The sequence below is a fragment of the Mus caroli genome, unplaced genomic scaffold, assembly GCF_978045245.1.
Source record: "Mus caroli unplaced genomic scaffold, Mus_caroli_1 scaffold_15, whole genome shotgun sequence".
Classification (NCBI taxonomy): Eukaryota; Metazoa; Chordata; class Mammalia; order Rodentia; family Muridae; genus Mus; species Mus caroli.
In genome coordinates, this window is record NW_028227270.1 from 100,697,841 (window position 1) to 100,719,060 (window position 21,220).

General features: G+C 42.1%; 1 protein-coding gene and 1 non-coding gene across 5 annotated transcripts in view; both read right to left on the minus strand.

Moving 5' to 3' along the window:
• Positions 1-21,220, minus strand: part of Elmo1 (engulfment and cell motility 1) — a 510,326-nt gene that overhangs the window by 314,929 nt on the left and 174,177 nt on the right. For all 4 annotated transcript variants that reach the window (XM_029468421.2, XM_029468420.2, XM_029468424.2 and 1 more), the window contains 3 exons: positions 11,546-11,645; positions 2,823-2,974; positions 766-844 (listed from right to left, as the gene is read on the minus strand). In XM_029468421.2, coding sequence (XP_029324281.1) covers positions 766-844; positions 2,823-2,974; positions 11,546-11,645 — 331 coding nt within the window. The remainder of the gene's footprint in view (positions 1-765; positions 845-2,822; positions 2,975-11,545; positions 11,646-21,220) is intronic.
• Positions 6,377-6,511, minus strand: LOC115029145 (small nucleolar RNA SNORA17). Its single transcript, XR_003834713.1, has one exon. It is a non-coding gene; the product is annotated as a small nucleolar RNA SNORA17 (small nucleolar RNA).

The following is a 21,220-nucleotide window of genomic DNA, read 5'->3' on the forward strand; positions in this document are numbered from 1 at the left end:
TCCTGGTGACTTCTGGGATTCTCTGATTGCCAGGCATTCATTGGAATTCTTTGCAGTTAAAACCAAGTAGGAGGTTGGACTTCCTCCAGTCCTGGTTCTCACCACTGTGGTGACCTGGTCAGGTTCTTTACTCCATGGAACCTCGTTTTCCTCATCCACTAAGTAAAAATAATATGCCTTTCCTTTAATAAGAAAATTATGCTAGTAAAAATGCCAATATTGGATGTAGACCAGCTCAAATGCTCTTTTACATCTAAGGTCAAGTTCAGATAAAGGTGTACACCTGCCACAGCTGACACAATCTAGAGGCATCTAGGTAAACAGATGATGTGAATTCCACTTTCTAGGTCTCCACTGAACATCCACAAACAGGTCATTGTGAACTTGGATACTGATCTTCAGGGCTTACTGTCCTAATCACTCGGATATTTTAAATTTAAACACTGTAACACTATCTCTGTTCTAATGAGCAAGTCTTAAAGTCAATGGTTATTAGAGTCAACATTAACTTTCAATAAGAAAGTACACATCTTGTTGCTAATATATTTCTGAGACTGAGTTAGTTATAGAATAGTCTGAATTTATGATGGATTCTACTATTAGATAGATTGGTTTGTTAAATGATTTCTTAATTTACTCCCTCCTCCTATGCCCCAGCCAGCCTTCAAGGGATGGCTGTTCTGTGAACAGAACACCCAGAGGGGAAGAAGAGAGTTTCTAACCCCATACTGATCCCAGTCTTAGGACTAAAGAACTGAGACTTACCTGTCTCCTCTCATCAGGAGCTTTGAGGAAAAGTGCGTTGATTACAGCAATGGTGTAAGTTTGTATTTCTTGGTCTGTCCTGCAAAGACACAAACCCAGGAAATCAGAAAAGTCAGCCATGGTAAGGCTCAGTATCACATACAAACACAGCAGGCCTTGCACAGAAGAGAAAGGCAGGACCTAGAAAATACAGGCAGCCATGGGTGACATGGTAATATATTCCCTCCATCCCTGGGCTGGACAGGTAGTCACACAATTGTTATTACACCAGTTGATCAAAAGTGATCACCTAGAAGTGCATGACGCCAGCTGGCTTACTCTCTCTTCTTCATCTGAACTAAAAGCAAGTGGCAGGATACTGTGGGGTGTGTGTGTGTGTGTGTGTGTGTGTGTGTGTGTGTGTGTGTGTGTGATTTTCTATCCAATGTTTGATACACGTATTGGAACAGTTGTAGATGTCTCAGCATTCCTGGGCTTATCTAAAAGAAAACAGCTTTGTTCCCATAGCAACATTTCATAGTCTAAAATATTGTTGGCAAACACAAGTGATGTAACAGTAGTAAATGTTAGAACTTTTTGTTTAAGATTTTGCTCTTCACTAGAAAGAGGGCAGAAATTCCAAGGGACGCCAAGTGGTAAACAGTGAATAAGGGCTTAAGGCAGAAGCCAAGAGCCTCAGAGCTACACTCAGGGAAGATACCATTTCCTAGGGCTGCTGTATCTAGGATGGAATTAGACACCACACCTCCATCCTTAGCACAGAACTTGGCAAACAACAGGCTTTTTTTTTTCAGTGAAGTGTACTCTAAATGAACATTTGTGCCTCTGAGATTCAGAAATAGAAATTCAGACAGTGAAGTCAACATTGCTCCAATTAAGAGACAGTGAAACCCATGTCATTTTAAGTGAAGCTACATGCAAAACCCATCCTTCTAAGATTGAGTTAAATCTCTGGGGCCAAAGTCCACAGCTTCCCTGACATAAATTTTAAATTCTGCTCACACCCTACCTCCAAATGAATTCATCATCTAATGCACTTTTGTGGTTTATACTACAAACAAAAGCAAACATCTTCAGTGTATTGAGAACTGCTGGCTTAACCAATCCATACTCCTAGACATAGTTACACACATCCCACGTGGTTCAATCAGGTTCACTATAAGAATAAGCCAATGTGACCTAAGAGAATAGAGGTGGGAGTCACCTTGATGCCACTCAAAGTCTTTCCTAAAACACATCACCTTACATCATTTCCAGACACTAAAAGGCATCCTCATATCCTTCCAACCAACACTCTTCTTATGTGAGCTAGCTCACAATGTTTCTTCCACTTGCCAGCACCCACCACTATTTAAATAAAACAAGCCACACAGCATAACAGAGTCCCTCTCAGTGTTATCATCAGAAGCACCCTTCTAGTTCACCACAGAGTAGAAAATGTGGAACCTCTGGAAGGATGGCAGGGTTTGAGGGCAGTTGTTTATCCTCCACATCTTACCCAGGCTCTTAAGAAAATAATGCATGTGTTTGGCTCTTTCACTATTGTATTCATCAAGTCTGAAGTTTGGTGATGAAAGAAGATTGACTTTAAAAATTTCTAGTTAAGGTGACCGAGACTCAAAGCCACAAGTGCCACATCTCTCCCCATATGGATCTTAACTCCAAACATTAGGTTTCAATATGTAACCTGAAGTAACTAACTACTTACAATGCCAAAAAAGTTATGAAAATGCAGTGTCACAGAAAATATCACAGGTAATATTATAGGTAATACGGATACTATCAAGAACCTAAGAGAAGAAAGTATCCTATTATGTCTTATAAAAAGTAAAACTCAACCAGTGTCTACCAAAATTTACCAAAGCTGAATGGATCCTGTGATTTAGGCTCTGAGGAGTGATGTATGGTCCCCTGGGGATGTATCATGACCAATAAGTCTAATTTGCTCCCAAGTCAAGACATTTTGTGCACGTAATTTAACCAGTTCGCAATGTTTCCCAAGCCATCACAGTGACTGTTTCCCAGAAACAAGGCACAAGAGTGCCTAGCATGCTTACCCCTGAAGGTGAGGAATGAGTTGGCCAATGGTGATCTCCTGGGCTACCTTTTGGTAGAGGTCATGACTGTTGAGAACCATTGACTCCAGAATGGCCAAGGACCGCTGGAGGATTGAGATGTCTATGGCGGACTTGTTCACAAAGCTGGCTATCTGAAAGCACAATTAGGTCACAAATGACTGCTCCTGCTCGGATGGGAATCCAAACAAAGAAAGAAAGAAGGGGGGAGCAAATAAAGCAAACTGGGAGTGCAGTAAAGAACAATACAGTCAGAAGGAAACTCACTGCCAAAGAGCAAGAAATGCATGCAGTCAATAATGTTCATTATTCATCACAAAATACAGTTACCCATCTTATGACTCAGCAATAACTGACTGCCTCTGTAAGGGACATCTTCAAAGGACCAGCCTGCCTGGTTTTCCCAGGATTACTATTCTGAGTTTCAGCTCTCAAGGAAGAGCTTTCGTGTTAAGATAGCAACTTCAACATTGCCAAGTCTTAGGCTGCTCCTGCATCCACCCAGTCCAGACCCATGACTTTTATGTTCTTATTGTATTCCTGTTATGTTCTTAAGGAACTCACATAAATCATTCTTGTCAGTATAATTCAACAGGCAATACTCTGCACCTGCCCATTCTTCTCGCTATTCGTGTGTGTGTGTGTGTGTGTGTGTGTGTGTGTGTGTGCTGTAGCTAAAGTAAATTCTTCTATCCCCTCTGAGACGTAGCAAAAAGAAGTCATTTAAATTAGAAATGTTAGCATAATAGCATAATATGTAAAACACATTCCCTAAGAAATTAAGCAGCAAAAGCCTAAATACAATAAATCACAATGTAAGAGGGAGACAGAACACAGCGTTAGAATAACAGCTCAATGCAGTCTTAACACATGAGCACCGTAAAGGCTTTATTTTAGAGATCTCATTAAAAGTTATTGCTGTCTGTTGACAGCTCATACTAAAAAGTGATTATTACATCCACACAAGGATGGCTTAAAAGATGTCTGACTTAAAAGCTGCCTGGCTTGGTTCTATGATGTGTACACACTTAACTTCCTCTGTCAACACCACTTCTTTCCTTTGTGCCATGTTATACACCCTTGTCCCCAAAGCCCCTCCATTCCTGAACCTGATAAAATCCAAAGGCACCCTGGCCATTTCCAGCTACCTCCCATGCCACTGTTGCTAGCTCAGGGGCCACTGGTAAAGGCGGGGATGGGAACGTGCTGACTCTCTTCTGCCAGATCCACGGGACCTCAGGCACCGGGAGGTAATAAAGGAGCTAAGCAGCCACAGGAGGTTTTACGCTCCACAACTGTTTTTATAGCACAAACTACAGGAAGCCTGTGGAAGTTTTAAGATCCTTAAAAGACCATCTCAGCTCCTCTCACATGAATGTGTTTACTGTCCCTGGCAAGCTCCTGCCTCCGTTCTCACATCTGTTCCAATCTACAAAATCTGCAATGTGAACAGCACCTCTCTTTCTTCTCTCATGGCGGTTTACTTAAGATGCTTCCCTTTGGAATGGAGTACAAATTTCCTGATCCTCCTTCAACCCCCATGTTATTATCCCACCATAATATGTCAAACTGGCATTAGGAAACATATAAGGAGAGATCATTGCAATGGTTCTTAGTATCTTTCTACAAATTCTCTTATTGCTGGCTACTCTTCTTGCCTCTCTTTGTTGAGATGTGCCTTAGGGTCTTGGGAGTCTGCCTCCTGAGAACCTGTTGCTGATACTGTCAAATCCCTCCATCCTCATCCTTTGTGTCTTTCTTTCTTTCTTTTCTCTCTCTCTTCCTTCCTTCCTTTCTTCCCTCCTTCTTCTTCTTCTTTCTCTTCTTCTTCTTCTTCTTCTTCTTCTTCTTCTTCTTCTTCTTCTTCTTCTTCTTCTTCTCCTCCTCCTCCTCCTCCTCCCTCTCTCCCTTCCTTCCTTCCTTCCTCCCTTCCTTCCTTTCTTTCTTTCTTTCTTTCTTTCTTTCTTTCTTTCTTTCTTTCTTTCTTTCTTTTCTTTCTTTCTTTCTTTCTTTCTTTCTTTCTTTCTCTCTCTCTTCCTTCCTTCCTTCCTTTTTCTTCTTCTTCTTCTTCTTCTCCCTCTCCCCCTCCCCCTCCCCCCTCTCCCTTCCTCCCCTCTAGCATTATGCTTTTCAGAAAAACCTTTTTTACTGGTTCTTGATGATTTTCACTCATGAACCCCAATCCCACTCATCTCCCCCTCCCCTAGTACCTGCTCTCCATCCTTGCAAGCCACCCCCAGAGGGAAAAAAACCTCATTGTAGAAGCTGTAGTATGTCGCAGTGTGTCCCACAGTTTGCACTTTTGTTCACACACCTTTGCTTGCAGATGTTTGTCGCAATGAGTCATCGGTCTGGTACACACTCTTTGACTACTGCGACTCTATCAATACTGGAACCTCACTGGGAACCTGTGTCATGGAGATCCTGGAGCTCTGGATCTGGAGGACCAGACCTCTTCATGAACTCAAGCAGTTAGTTCATCAATGGAGTAGATGTTGGGGTGGCCCAATTCAAAGCCCTGGATCTGGGCCTGAGAAGTATCTGAGCTAGTGAACCCTCTGGCTCTCCAGATCTCACAGCCTTGGGCCAGCTCACCCGCAACCCCTGCAACCAGGGACAACTCTACCCTGTCACCCAGGTGATATGCAGGTCCCACTTTCCATGAGTTGCAGCTGGAAAGGGAAATGGCTAGCTCACCTGCCTACCGTAGATGGTGAGGGAAGGGAGGAGAGCATCTCTGCCTCATCCATGGCACCTCCTAGAAGACAAGAGGCAGGGCCAGCTCTCCTGCACTCACACCTTCTGGGCAGCATACCTGCAGCTCCCACATGCAGGGCCAGCTCTGCTGTGCTGCCCAGGTAAGGAATAGGGCCAGTTCTGCAAAGCCCTCAGATTTCAACATGCCCCTAGGCAGCAGCCCAAACCAGGGACATTCATCAGGACATCAGTAGTAACATACCCTTGCTCACAGGGGTTTAGGGTCACAGAGCCAGTTGTAGCCCCCAACAGCAGGACAAGCCAGGAGACAACCATGGTCCCAGGTGGCATCTCTGGCTACTCACATCAGGCTGTTCCTCACTGCCCTCGAGTCGCCAGTTCTGCCTCTCCTCATTGTATCCACATCCTTCAGTTTCTTTCTCTTCCATTTCTGCATACTTATTTGCTCTTCTTAGTGGCCCCCATGGCCTCTGAGTATCTGGGGTTGTCCCAGAAGTGCTAGGCCCTACTTGTATATTATGGTGCAGGAGTCATCTCTGATGACCAGGCATGGTCTAGCCTCCCCCCACCACAGGCCTGCATGGCACCAGACTAGTTTAGGTCACCTGAGGCTAGATCCCTGTCTGGGCCCCATGGTGCCCATCTGGTGGTTTTCTCAAACTCGTTCCTTGCCTGCTCCACCCCAGCAACCCTTCCCCAGGCTCACTCCTGCCTGTGGCCCAGCTTCTTCTAATTTCTGTATTGTTCCCCATCCTGAGGGACTGTCTCGGCCTGCCTGGCCCCAGACTGGTGGTTATCTCAGGCTTGCTTTTTCATGGAGTGTTAAGCTACTAATCATTCAGATGTCATAGCCCAGAACACTGAGTGTAGGCATAGCCTCTATCCTCTCTGCCACCTACTGACGTACATGTGACACAGCAAGCAGCCACACCTGCGACGCATCTAAGGGCAACTCATCTCCTTTTCTTATTCTTTCAGTCTTTACTCATTCGTTACTAGGTTCAGTGGTTCAGATCTCCACTTACAGAACTATACCAATTAACATGATTCAAGTCATGACCCAGTTTTAACTTTAGTCTCCTTGTAATCCAGCAGGGATAGACAAAAGGGCATGTGCTATGAAGCACATGGTTTATTCTTGGCACTCAAAAGGTCATGTTCTTTAAATATTGCAACACAGCCTAATATCAAATGATGTGGAAACCATCACATTGTCTCCTGACTTCTTCCTTCTCATCAACCGTCACACTTTCCAAGTTTCCATAATCATTCTTGGTTAATATCCCTAGTTCCTTATCCTCCATCCCTGCCCTCTGACACACTTCCATGTGTACACACAACACTCAATCCACTGTTTCCAAAGCATCACCTTGTGTTTCCTCTGTGCTCAAATCCCACTCCCACCCCAGCCCTTCTCCATGTCTTTCTTCCTCCCTACAGCTTTCTCTCTGTTAAGACAACGTCTTGCTATGTAGCTCAGGGTTTCCAGGAGTCCACGGGCTAGCACAGAGTAGCTAACTTCAAACTCACAGGATCATCTTGCCATAGCCTCATAAATGCTGGGGTGAGTACTGGAGTTAAGAGAATGAGCCACCATGTCTGGCTTCCAATGCTCAAGCACTTTTAAACTTTAATTTTCCTTTGATGTGTATGGGTTTTTTTGTCTGCATGTGCATCCAGGCACCACTTGTGTACCTAGTGCACACAGAGGCCAGAGAGGGTGTCAGATTCCCTGGAACTATGGTTATGGATGGTTGTAAGCAGCAGTGTGGTTACTGGGAATTGAACCCTGGTCCTTTAAAAGAGCATCCAGTCTCTTAATTGCTCAGTCGTCTCTCTATCCCCTGTCAAGTTTCTCATTAAGTGGAAATTTACCACTTACTTCTGCAAATATCCTTTGACAACAATTACTCCCTCCAAATATTCATTTAGTACTCTCAAATGTCTTCCAAGATAAAGGACACCTTCTTTAAAAAGATTTTAAGTTCTTTGGAAAATATTAATTTTCTCCTACACCCAGTGGGATACTGAGTGGTGGTAAAATCACCAATGATCATTGCTTTCATTTAAGAGCATTAGCATCTTCACCCATACTTCATTTCTAGGTGCCATGTCTCCGTATATCTCATCCATGAAACTAATTGTTCACCTTCATTCCTCTTTTAACAAAGAATATCAGTCTGCAACCCTAAAGTATTTCACCTAATGAGCATCTTACCCAAACCCAGTTGGGAGCTGGGAACAGGCCTGGTGTAAAGTATGTGCCCAGTTTGCTTGAGTCTTCGCACAGTCCTAAGGCAAGCACCAGTTGGGCTTTGAAACTGACATCTTCCCCCTGTTGTTATCCATCAATTGTAACCAGACACTTAAATGGTCCGATTCTTTCCGTCAGAAGTGATCTAAGCATATGTACTAACTGTCTTCCTCCAGGAAACTAGAGACAAACTCCTTAATAGTGAAGCTACAAACATCCTGGTGACCACATTGTAAACTATAGAAGAGAGTATAGTGGTGGGAGATTACAGGTTACCTGGGTAAATTTTACAATGCTGCACCACCCCATACACAACATTAACAGTGCTTTTTCTGTACCTTTCAGCCTCTCCTCGCCATATCACTGAGCCAGCTGAGGTCAGAACAGCACAGACTGATGAAAGCAAGTCTGTATCTGGGAGACAGACACTGGAGCAGTGAGTAATAAGAATGCATTTGACTTCTTCAGGACACGCATTCATGTTCATCGGTAAGTAGAGGGAATGTTTGGGGAACTTTTAAGAAGCTAAGGGCATGCTTGCCTCGCAAGCATGAGGACCTGTGTTTGATCCAAAGCACCCATGTGAAAAGCCAAGTGTAGAGCTAGAAGGATGGCTCAGCCGTTAGGAGCACTGAATGCTCTTCCAGAGATCCTGAGTTCAATTCCATGCAACCACATGGTGGCTCACAGCCATCTGTAATGGGATCCAATGCCCTCTTCTGGTGTGTCTGAAGACAGCAACAGTGTACTCACATACATGAATCAAAAAAAAACAAAACAAAACAAAACTCCAAGTGTAGTGGTGTGTGCCTGTAATTCTATCCCTGGGGAGACAGAAACAGGTGGATCCCTGAGGCTTGCTGGCCTAACCTAACTGGCAGGCTTTGGGTCCCAGTAAGACATCCGTTCTAAAGAAACCACGATGGATGTCTCCAGAGGAACAACACTCAAAGATGACCTCTGACTTCCCTCACAACCCACATGCATACACACCCCACACATGCCCTCACCCCCTGACCCAACCACAAATACAGAATATAAGTGGCATCAGCAGTATGTAAAACAAGGAGAGCAAAAGTACTGTTCAGGTCTCCAATTTCTTGAACACTATCTAAACTTTAAAAGGTCATCCATAGAGCCTGAAGATACAGGAGCCTAGCATAACTGTCCTCTGAGAGGCTCCATTCAGCAGCCAATGGATAGAGATGCAGAGACCCACACCAAAACATCTGAAGGAGCTTGAGGTGTTTTAAGAGCAGGGAAAAAGATTGAGACAACAGAAGAGGACAGAGACCCCACAGAAAAACCGACAATGTCAACTAACCTGGACTCTTGGGGTCTCCCAGAAACTGAACCACCAACCAAAGACCACCCAGGCCACCTAAAATATGTAGCGGATGAGTAGCTTGGGCGTCATGAGAGTTTCCCAACAACTGGAGCAGGGGTTGTCCCTGATCCTGCTGCCTGCCTGCCTATGGGCTGGGTACCCCTAAATAGCCTTGTCTGGCCTCAGTGGGAGAGGATACACCCTGTCTCCTAGTGACTTGATGTGCGGAGGGAGGGGTGAAGAAGGGTGACACCCAGAGGTGGGATAAGGGAAGGATTTGCATGAGGGGGTACTGAAAGGAGAGAAAGGGCTGATATTGTGTTGTCAAGTGAATAAATTAATTAATTAATTCAATTTCAAAATAAATGAAACATAAAAGAGGCAAAAAAGGGCCATCTATAGATAAGATAAAGCTGCACTATGAAATTTTAAATTACCCTTGTAGATGCTCATAAATCTCTCCAAAAGGCGAAACTCACGGGTCAGTGAAGAGAATGCCTGAATGTTTGTTCCGAATGCAACCTATCTGCAGAGTAAGCCAGGTCCTCGTATCCTGTTGTTTTGCCTTTCCCTGTCAGACAAAGCACTGCCCTGGCATTTTACTTGGCTTTGTGGATTTCCTAGCGGAGCTTTGCTGAAGCCCGCACACAAATCCAGCTGCTCAGAAGGCTGAATTTGGTCTAGCTAATGGATAAGAAGGGTCAACTTTACACAGCATAATCAATTTTCTGCTTTTTTTTCCCCCAAACTCTCTTATCTAAGTAGCAACACAATAGAAATTAGAAAAAGAATGTACTAGGATGCTGCCTTGAAAAATATTTCAATTTTGATTTAAGTTGCAAGGGCAATTAGCTTTTGCTTCCTTAGCTTTAATGCGGCTTTTAAATTTAATTTAAAGTGAATTGGAATCATCTTAACTAGTTAAAAACCTGAATCGTCTCTGAGCACTTAACTCAGATCATTTAAAAAAACAAAGTTTTATTATTACTTTCTCATAATAATGAGCATTTCCTTGGAAATATATTTAAATCAAATTTCACCATGCTCCTTCTATTTTTTCAACCTATATGATTTTCTTTTTAAAAAATCTCAGGCTATGGGTGTGTCTCAGATGGAAGCAAGAATCCCTGAACTGTTATGGGTAGGTCAAGGAGGACAGCTCAGTACAAGATAGTGGCCCCGTGCCACTGAAGAGAGTATGACCCTGCTGACGTAAGCTAGGTTTAGTTAAGTGTGTGTCTCTGTGTGCATCTGTGTGTGTGTGTGTGTGTGTGTGTGTATTTGTGTGTGTATGTGACTGTGTGCATTCACACATGCACACACACAGGAGGAGGAAGAGGAGGAGGAGGAGGAGGAGGAGGAGGAGGAGGAGACTACAGTAAACCCAGAAAGCTAATGCCATCGAACACACATAACTCTCAAAACCTCCTATGCAGAACAGCATTGTCACTATCCAGCAAGAGGGTCTCTGACACAGGATGAACGGGACATTCAGATTATGAAAGAAAGACCTGCTGCAAATTCAGAAAGTATTAAAATTTTTAAGTATAAAATTCCACTAAACCCAGTATCATTCGTGTGTGGATTTATCTCTCTAGAACTTATTCCAGAAAGCGAAGACATACCCCGCCACCAGGGAATGATCTTTGTAACCCATCAGCATCTTTGACTTGATCATCTAAGAGTTTTCTTCTGAGCAATTTAGCCAACAGTATGATGCGCTTTTACTTACCTCTACCTCTGAATGTGTAGATGTAGAAAAAGAAAGATTTAGAAGTATACCAAGAAGTCCCTTAGTTTCCAATTAGCTCTTACCTTAAATAAACATACCACATCCTACAGACATGGGACCTGTGGGGCTTCGATTGCCAACACCCTTGGTCCAGAGACTATGTCTCTCTCCTGTCTTTAATTTCAAATTGTTCCCCAAGATGAATGTCAAACGGAAAACACATAACATTATCTCTTAATGGTGGTGCATGGTGCCCAAAGACTACATATTTGCTTGCTTAGTCCTCCCACCTCCGCCAGTGATGAACTGTTTAGAAAGGATTAGGAGTGTATCACTGGAACTGAACATGGAGACTTCAAAAGGCGACACCATCCCCAGTTAGCTCTCTCTCTGCCTTGTTAGGCCGATCTATAGTTATATTATGCAAATTGAAGCAGAACACTTTGATTGCTCTTTAACTCTGGGTTCTTACACGCTACCATTTATAATATCTGTTGGGACAAAATGCAATTTTTACACAGCATTTGCGGGTTTTGTTTCCCCACATATATAATACTACCAAAATCGCACCACTTTCAACATAAAAACTAAAAGAAGAATTATAAAATACCTACAATGCAGAGAACTCTATGTGAAAACAGAAAGGGCGAGAGACTAGGGAAGCGCTGCCTTACCTTCTTAATGAAGGCCACTGAGAATGTATCCCACGACACAATGCCGTGGTCCATCAACTCCACAAAGGCTGTGAGAGTGAAGGACAGCATGTCTCCAAAGCTGCAAAACAAGAGGCATCATCATCATCATCACAGACCCCACAGCTTGGCACCAGGAAAGATGTAGCAGTGAGAAGGTTTAAGAGAGTCAAGTTTTCAAAGGCCATAGGGGTAAGAAGCAGGACACTAACAGGACAGTATTCACATACAAGTTAGGGGACAGGGCAGGAACTCGAAATCACCAAGTAGAGCCAGAGACTCAACAGGTTTGTCTCCCGTGGGACACACTTTGGAGGGCTATGTCCCACCAGGCATTTCACTTCACCCCTCTGCAACTCTGTTTCCTCCACCCAGTAGCTGGATAATTGCTGTATAGCAAAAGGCTGCACAGAGAGTGCTTTAAAAAGTGTAAAAGAATCATTGCTTTTGGTAATGTTAGCTTAAGCAACTTCTCAGCAAATGGCAGATAATTAAGAGAGGAACTTTATGGCCTATAGGATTCAAGAAGAAAAACTCAAACCTATAATATTAAGAATGTGGCAGACAATTTCATGTTTACTCAGAATTTGATTTCCTTGATTTAGAATCCTGTGGAAAATAATCCAACTCTGTTCTAGGACCCGAGACCAAAATGCTCCAGCCAACTTAGCTTAGCTTCTGTTAAACTGCTTGCTTGTGCAAACTTCCCCTTCAGCTACCGAGGAAGATAACAGGATTTGATTTTCCCCTTTAAAATCCCCTTGATCTAAATGCTGAGGACTTCATGGTGATCCAAATCCCTGTGTATAGTCCCATCCAGCCGGAATAAAGACTTTCAGTTGGCTAAGAGATGTGGTTGAGTGATCATCTCTGGTGGGCTCCCCATAACACCAGCCCTTACCACAGGATTCAAAGGCACTGAAAAGATGGTTCAGTGGTGAAGTGTTCCTGTTGTCCTTGGAAGAGGACCACAGTTCAGTTCCCAGCACCCATGTTAGGTGGCTTACAACCACCGATAGTTTAACTTCAGCTCCAAGGGTTCCAAAGCCCCTTTGTGGCCTCCATATGCTCTTGTACCTACATGAACATATACACACATATACACACAAGTCAAAAGATATCACAAAAGAAATTCATATACACTATATGTATGTACACGTGCAAATAGGTATGTAAGTAGATCACTTATTTTACATGAGTTAGGATTTTTTATTTAGTTATTGTATTTTAAGTAATGTCTATGTGTGGGAGGCACAGGGGTTCTTGTGTTCACAGATTAAGTGCTAGAGGAAGCCCTGGGCCCTTATCATGAGCTTCTCAGTCTATAGAACCCATCTTTATGGAAGATGTCACATGTAGTCAACCTATAGAACCCAACTTTATGTAATATGCCACCTATACATTACAGAGAGTTCTGATGTACTCATGCCTTAAGCTTTATAGTGTGCACAGATTGAGTTATTATCGGGAAAATTTTGCACCAAGTTACACTATACTTAAACATGCCTAAAATAAACTATTTGGGGTTAGACTCTTAAAGTTTGAAGCAACACTAGCCACTGAATTGTGTTGAGCTGAACTACCTTCTTGCCTCCCACAGATCATTACTCTGCCAGCCATGGTGGGCACAAAGACCCGCACATCTATGGAGATAATGACTCTACAGAACGGGCTTGCTGGCTCAGCACTGGATCCTTCAAACACAGATTAGATTGTGCTGTGGTTAGGGTCAGCACATCCCAGAGGCCTGTGGGTTTAAGACTTTACCCACCTTAACCCTATGGAGAACTAGTGGAACCTGAGAGATGGGGCTCAATGAGCTGTCTTTACATCACTGCTCCTGAAGAGGGCAGCGAGGCCCTAGCCTCATCCTGTTTCGAGCATGGGAAGGGGTTTTGTGCTCAACTTGATGTTCCTGTCATGATGCATGACCTCACCAAAGCAAGGATCCCAGAATGCCAGTCAGAACTCTTATACTACATTATACAGTAATGCATACGTCCATACTCAGTTTTTACTTGGTTGTTCAGAATAACACATCACATTATTTCTCCATTTCTAAGTCTCAAAACAAATTTAGGTTGAAGTTCTCTGTTATCAACTAAAACAGTGAAAAAGAAGTCATGAACAGAGTCTTCTCCATAGCCCTCCCTGCTGCTGGTCTGCTCAGTCAAGCTTTAAAAATCAACTTTCATTTTGGCGGTCATCATGCTGAAAGGAGCCCATCAAAAAGGAAATGACTCAGGAGGACAGTAACTCAGAGACCAGAGGGAAAGAGAGGCGCTCAAAAGAAACAATTAGGAGATCTCAAGTCACAGAGCAAAGGGTTGGCCTCCCGCTCAACAGAGCAAATTACTTGACTGTCCCTCCAGGCTTTCAAAAGCTAGGGAAGAGGAAGCCAGTGATGGTGACAATGGTCCTACCCTGGGGGTTATTTAGGAAAAGCAAGCCAGCTGACACGCCTCCAGCCCTTCAAACAGCAATGGAGAAAAGTAAGCAGCAGGGAGAGGTTGGCTAAGCCACCACAAAGTTAGGATTTTGAAAAGCAAATGATGCTAAGGGTTTCAAACATTCCACAGCCCACTGTGGAAAAGGTGCTCTGTTCATAGAAGCAGGGAAAACACGAAGATCCTAATCTTGCAGGTGCCCCCTAGGTGGCATCAGAGGATCGAGTGTACCTCAGAAGAAAGCGCAGAATATGAAGAATTATTGGAAAGATCAAAAACTTAGGAAGAATAGAAAATAGGTTTAAAAAAAACAAGGAAGTTTAAATAAAACTGCAAGGGCAACCCTACAAAAAGAGAATCACAAAAAGCCCATTATCAACCCCTACAGGAGAAAATGCCTCAGAAAATAAAGACAGGTAGCACATTCAATTAGAGAGATTTATAACTTAACTGGGTAGGTTTCTGTTTTGCTGTGGGAATATCATTATACAGGCATACAATAATAAAATAAACGTATTATTCAGAAGTATTATGGCAATTTTGTTTATTTACATACAAAGAATAAAACGATCTTTGGCATTTGTGTATACCTGATATGATAAAGGTTCACAGACCTTTAGGGGGTCATGGTTCTTTGAGGCTGTCATAGTGTCTATGAAGGGTCTGCCATGCCCCACGGAGAAGTAGAATGATGTCACCACAGCCTGCACTCAGCACTGACATACCTGCCTTGGTGATCAGAGAACCAACAATGCCAAAGAAAGCGTCCCCTGATGGCTCAACTCTTCCTTCCCAGCCAGCTATCTAAGCCCAGGAGCACCCACGGCCTTAGGCTCCACATCCGTCTCCATTACGGTAAATAAATCATATACAGTCCTTCTAAAGGGATCTAAAGGCAACATGATTCAGTGCCTCAGCTACCTGCGTAGTGAAATCTCAATCCAAATGGCCTTAAGGAGACAATCATTCTGTTTCAAAGATCTGCCTACAGATCCCCGAACCGGAAAGATCTGTCTACAGATCCCCGAACAGGCTTCAAGGACCTGGGAAAGGAGACAAATGGAGAGAAGGATGCGGGTTTCTGAACCTCCAAATGAGCTGTCTAAGGCTTTAATCTGGATAGCTATTGAGGACCAAGAGCAGAAATTCCCAGGTTGCACACTGCAAGCTCTGTAATAGCCAGACACCATCAACAATAATGACTGCCAAGGAAAAGAAAGGCTGTGCCATACAACCTGACTATCAAGATGATGCTCTCTGGTCAGAATTGGCCCTTTCACTAACACAATAGCTAGATGATTGACAGGTTGATAGAAAGAATCATATAGTATGATCTCCTCCTAACATATTAATTGTTAAATAGTATTGTAGTATGGTACAATATATAGCATACATACACGGAATACACATTATGGTATATGTATATACATCTATTCCACAGAGTACATATAACTCCTTGTGGCTAACTGCTAAGTGGCATAGTGTGCTTCCATGAAAACTTTTTTCACAATTCAACTTTAAAACTTCAGATGCAAGGTAAAGACGGCCTGGTAAATTTTTATTCTATTTTAAATCAAAAGACTTCTTTCCAATGAGGTGGAGCTAGCAGCTTGTCTCGAACTCAGTTGTCAATATTTACTTCCACTCCTGCAGGACTGACTCAAACTCCACAAAGGAAAGACAAAGGCTCAGATTCTACTTTTGACATCAGTGCAGAGTGGAGGGGGAAGCCTTTAAAGAATTACAAATGTAAAGGAACCACGAGGCACATTCTGGGAAGCTTTCCTTGGTTTTTAACGAAGTACTGTGCTAAGGAGTCTGCAGTACTGACTGCTGCACTGGTCCACTTCCATTCTCCCAGCTGACACACCATGTGTGCTGGAATGACTCAAGTAAATGTTTCTCATCAACGTGAAGATGAACCTTCATTCCAAGGAAAACCCAGCCAGTCTAAAAACAAGCATGTAAACTTAAGCTGGTAGTTTTGTAAAAGCACAGTCCTTGCAAATCTTTCCATAGCACGGTGTGCCCAAGACAGAACCAACAGCGAAGTAATAAACATAAAGACAACTTGTAAAGCCATTCATGGACAGTAGCAAACAGACCCTTACTAAAGGCTACAGTTCCTCCCCTGTTCAGGCTTCCTATGTCCATCAACTATGGGTAACACTTGCCTCCATTGGAGGCTGTAGATCACTAAATCCCCAACTAGACACTCTACTTATCCTCCAGGACCTGCTGGACCCATATTAGCAGGCATAATCACGACTTCTTTCCTGAACACTGGAATTGGTTATATTTCTATTAATCAACCTGCCTCTCTCTTAGGTCAGTATCATGCTGTCTTGATAACCTGTCCTACAGTAGAGCTTACAGGCACCTAATAGACTTCTCAGATTTTCTTGTTAGCTATTTATGCAATATGTATTTTCACCTAAATTTTAGAAAGTTCTCGTTTTTTTAATTTTTACTTTTATGTACTGTATATGTAGTTTTGGTGAGGATGATGATGATATGATGTGTGTGTGTGTGTGTGTGTGTGTGTGTGTGTGTGTGTGTGTATAACTGTGTGTGTACCCATGTGTGTGCACAATATTGCACACATGTGTAGATCTAAGGACAACTTAACTTGCAGGAGTCAGTTCTCTCTGTTCACCATAAAAATCCCAGGAACTGGACGCAGGAAAAGTGCCTTTAGCCAGTGAACCATCTCACAAGTCCTATAATTTTTTTCAGTGATTTGCATACTATTAAACTGAGATTTGCGGAGAAGCAATTATCTTTAATATTGTTTATCAATCCATAAAATGGTCTGTTCCCACTGATTTACATCTTTAATGTGGCTTAGTAATTTTTATTTTTCCATGAACAGATAACTGCAAATTTAAGTTGACTTTATTCAGAAGAATTTTCTCCTTTTGACACTTTATAAATGGGGAAATGTAATGTCATTTCTTTTTGTTTGCTGTGAAAATGAAAGTACACAGTATTTTATATAGGGATATTCTATCTCAAGATGTTGGTAGGTATGTTATCACATCTGCCAGGCTCTTGGCAGCTTTGTTAGGATTTTCTACATAATTGAGTCTTCTATGCATAGAGATAATTTTATGTCTTTCTGATACTGGGCCTTTTAACTTCTTTCTTGACTTCTCACAAATGGCAAAAGCTCATACATAACTCAGCCCCAAAAAAGTACAGAATAAAACATATGACTTTTTGTTAATCTAAAAGATAGAACACATTAGATTTCCCACCAATAGTTTGTGTATGTGTGTGTGTGTGTGTGTGTGTGTGTGTGTGTGTGTGTGTGTGTGTGTGTGTATATATATATATATATATATGTCTTCATCAGGCTGTTCTGCTGGAAAAAAATTTTTTAATTATTTATTTTATGTATATGAGTACACTTTCACTGTCTTCAGACACACCTGAAGAGGGCATCAGGTCCCATTACATATGGTTGTGAGCCACCATGTGGTTGCTAGGAATTGAATTCAGGACTCTGAAAAAACAGTCAGTGCTCTTAACAGCTGAGCTATCTCTTGAGTTTTATGGTCTTTTTCTTATAAAATAATTTTATCTGATGTGTTTTATTAAATGCCTAACACTGATTGATTTTCAGATGTTAAGCTGTTTCTGGTATAAATCACACTAGCCAATGTATTAGACTTTGTTGCTGTGGAGTAAACAGCCTTGACTTAGAGCTGGCACAAGTCAGGAAATGTTATTGTTTTATGTATTTCTTGGCTCTAGGTTAATATCTTGCTGGGGTCTTCTGTACCTCTGTTCACTGGTAAACTTGTCCATTGTATTTAATTCCTGAATTGTCATAGTCAGATTGAGATAGCAAATGATGCAGGCCACATGAAATTGCTATAAACTGTTCCTCCTTCTTTGTTATATATTTGGTAATTCTTCACAAATGTATAGTGGATTTTACCCATGTAATCAGTTTTCACACCACCAAGGTTTTTTTATAGTGATCTTAACTCCTGAGAAAACATGAATGCTTACAGCAATTATTTACCAAGAGTCAGTTTTAACATATAAGTTTTATTTCTCTAAGAAGCAGAAGCTGGGATAGAGTTAGGAGATGGAGGGGTTTGTTGGAAAACTAGATAATGACTGTGTAAGACAAAAGGCCTTAGCCTGGGCCTGGGGTGACTTGGTCAGCAAAATGCCTATCTTTTGAGGGAAAGAAGCTGGGTTCGATACACCTCACCCCTGTACATGCATAAAATGATGGGTATGATGGGTGGAAGGTGAAACTCCTGAGCTAAGGAAAGCAGAGACAGGAGTGTCCCTGGGGGTCACTCACCAGCAAGTCCAGCCTAGTTCAGGCCCATGGGAGATTTTGTTTTCATGGATAGCATTCAACATTTCCATCTGACTTCCACAAGCACACATACACACACATACAGAAACACACACACACCCACACACACACACCACTCTGTACATGCACACCTCCATACACATGTAGATACTTGTACAAAATTTAAAAAAGAAGAAAAAGAAAACGGTGAAGCAGAAGGCATGGAGTTTGCAGAACATACTGTAGATTAGATATCCAAGAGAGGAAGTTGATGAAGACCTAACAGCCAACTTGAGAAACTTCTAGAAAACTTTAAAGCAACTTTAAAGCGGTGAATAATAAATTTCACAACAATCCATGGCGCCAGGAAGAGTCCACAATGGGCAGAAAGATGTAGGCCCTGGCTCAGCGGAGAGGCTGCTGGGAGATCACAGCCGTGGTTTAAAGCTGGCATACATTTAGAATGCCCTAGAGCTGAAAGCTGTTCAGAAACGACTCTCCTGTGACCGAGCAGCAAGGTATTCTGGAAAGTAGATCAAACCACGTGTTTCCATTGCAGGTACACACCGTGATTTCTATTTCATAAGGACTTTTGTGCATTTAATCTAAAATTTAAAATTTACCAGCAGAGAAACATTTGCAGTATGCCCGCATGTTGCTTTTCAAATCAGCAGGCTCTGCAGCGATCCACTCTCTGCTGCTTCTGGAGCTCACGTCTCATCTCCGTAATGACCTTTTTTCCCCACTCTCCAGAAGGTCTCCAAATAATTTCATTTTCCTAAAATTTCTTTATTATTTGTCTCTTTCATATTTCATTGATTGCTGTTTTTAGCCTTTTCTCTACTTATTAAGTTTAGATCTTTCCTACTCCCCTGAGTATAAAATTATATCCCTGATTTCTTTCTTTTTATTTAAAATTTGTTTCATTCAAAATATTTTGATCCTATTCTTTCCCCTCCTTCAATTCCTTCCATGTCTTCCTCACCTTTACACATAACACATACCAATGTCTGGTTATTTCTCTGACTCAAAAAACAAACAAAACCAAAAATTGAAAATACAAACAAACAACAATGTAAGACAAATGCCATCCCCCACGTTTCCCAACTCCCACCCCTCAACTATATAGTGTCCATTTTCTGTTGGCCCACTACTCCTGGACACAAAGCACTGGGAATGGGGCCTGCTTGTCTTGCAATTTATTTAACAGACTCAGTTACACTCCACTAGAGAACTGATTTTCATTTTTCCAGCAGTTATCAATTCAATTGTAAATAGCTTCTTTGTGTTATAAACAGTTACTTAATTCTGTTTGATTTGAAACTGCGCTTTTTGTTCGCACTGTCACAGTCCCTGTAAGTTTATATAAGTATCAGCCCCGTGGAATCTGAAAGACGCTATTTCCTTAGAATCATCTACCACCTCTGCCTCTTCCACCTCTTCTTCTGCACAGACCCCTGAGCCTTGAAGGGAGGGGTTTGATAAAGACATCTCATTTAAGACTGAGTGCTATAAAGTCTCATTCTCTGCTCATTGTCTACCTGTGTGTTGCTGTATTCATCCCCATTAACTGTAAGAACAAACTTCTCTCATGAGGGTTAACCAAGGCGCGTACTGATGGGTAAAGCAATTTGTCATTAGAAATCATTTTATTGCTATGCTCCCTTGGCAGAATCATAAGTTTTCTCCCATGTCCCTGACCTATCTGGTCTCAGATTCTTGGCCACAGTAGCAGTGTCAGGTATGGGCTCCATCTCAGGGGGTGTTCCTTAAATCCAATTTTTAAAACAAGTAGTGTATTACTCTATAACATTTGTGCCACCACTTCACCAGTATATCTAACAGACCTGATACACATACGAACTCAGCCACTGTGAGAGCAAGGACAAAGGAAGCACAGGTTAAAACCAGTTTGAGGTTTTAGGGGTTTGAGCTGTATTATTGCTTTTCTCATCCAGTAGCATACAGGAATGCTAGTTAGTAGGGGTGAACCTTAGGCTGGGCATCAGTTCAATTTCTCCATCCTTGATGACACAAAACATGTTGCCTTCAGCAATAAGACCTTACCTACTAGGTTACAGAGAATAACCAGTAGCCTTGGCAATAGCCTGTGAAGCTTGGAATTGTCTATGGGACCCTTTTGGCCTGGCCAACAACTCAACAAGTTGTCACCCATTGCTGTCACTGGAGGTTTTATTTGGTGGCATAAGGAGTCTAGCTAGGTCATTATCCCATCCCTAAGCCCATTATATGGTGACTCCAGTCAAATTCCTTTCGTGTATGTATTTGTCTTAGGAAGCTTCTACAGGAGTTGGTTTCCATGAGGCGTTTCCAAGGCCTTTAGTGTTAGTAGTACTCACCCATATTCCTTCCCTCCCCTGCCTTCCCACTCCTTCCCATTTAATCTTCCAATGCTGTGTCATTCCTTTTATTTTTAGCTTTTTTTTTCAGCATAAGCATTTAAGAGTATACAATCCACTGTAAACATTGCCTTTACCTGAACACACATTTTGCATTTTCAACCAAGTTATTGTTCCTCAACTCGTAGAAAAATAAGCATGATTTCTAATTTCTAATTTCCAGGCACCTGCATATTTTCAGCTATTTATTAATGATTTCTTGTAAATGTCCTTGGGATGAAAAGCGTAATCTGCATAATTCAAGTTAATTTAAACTTCTTGAAATACATGATGATCTGCATCTGATCCACCTTGATGAACATTTCACATATACTTAGATCTATATTCCCCTCTCAGTAAGGATGACGCTCCATAAACAATATACACTAATGTCAATTACAACAGCTTTATCTTACTGAGTTTACCAAGTTTCCTACCCACTGTGAGACAGTGGTCTTTAAATCCTCAACTAACAGGATGGGTTTATTCGCTT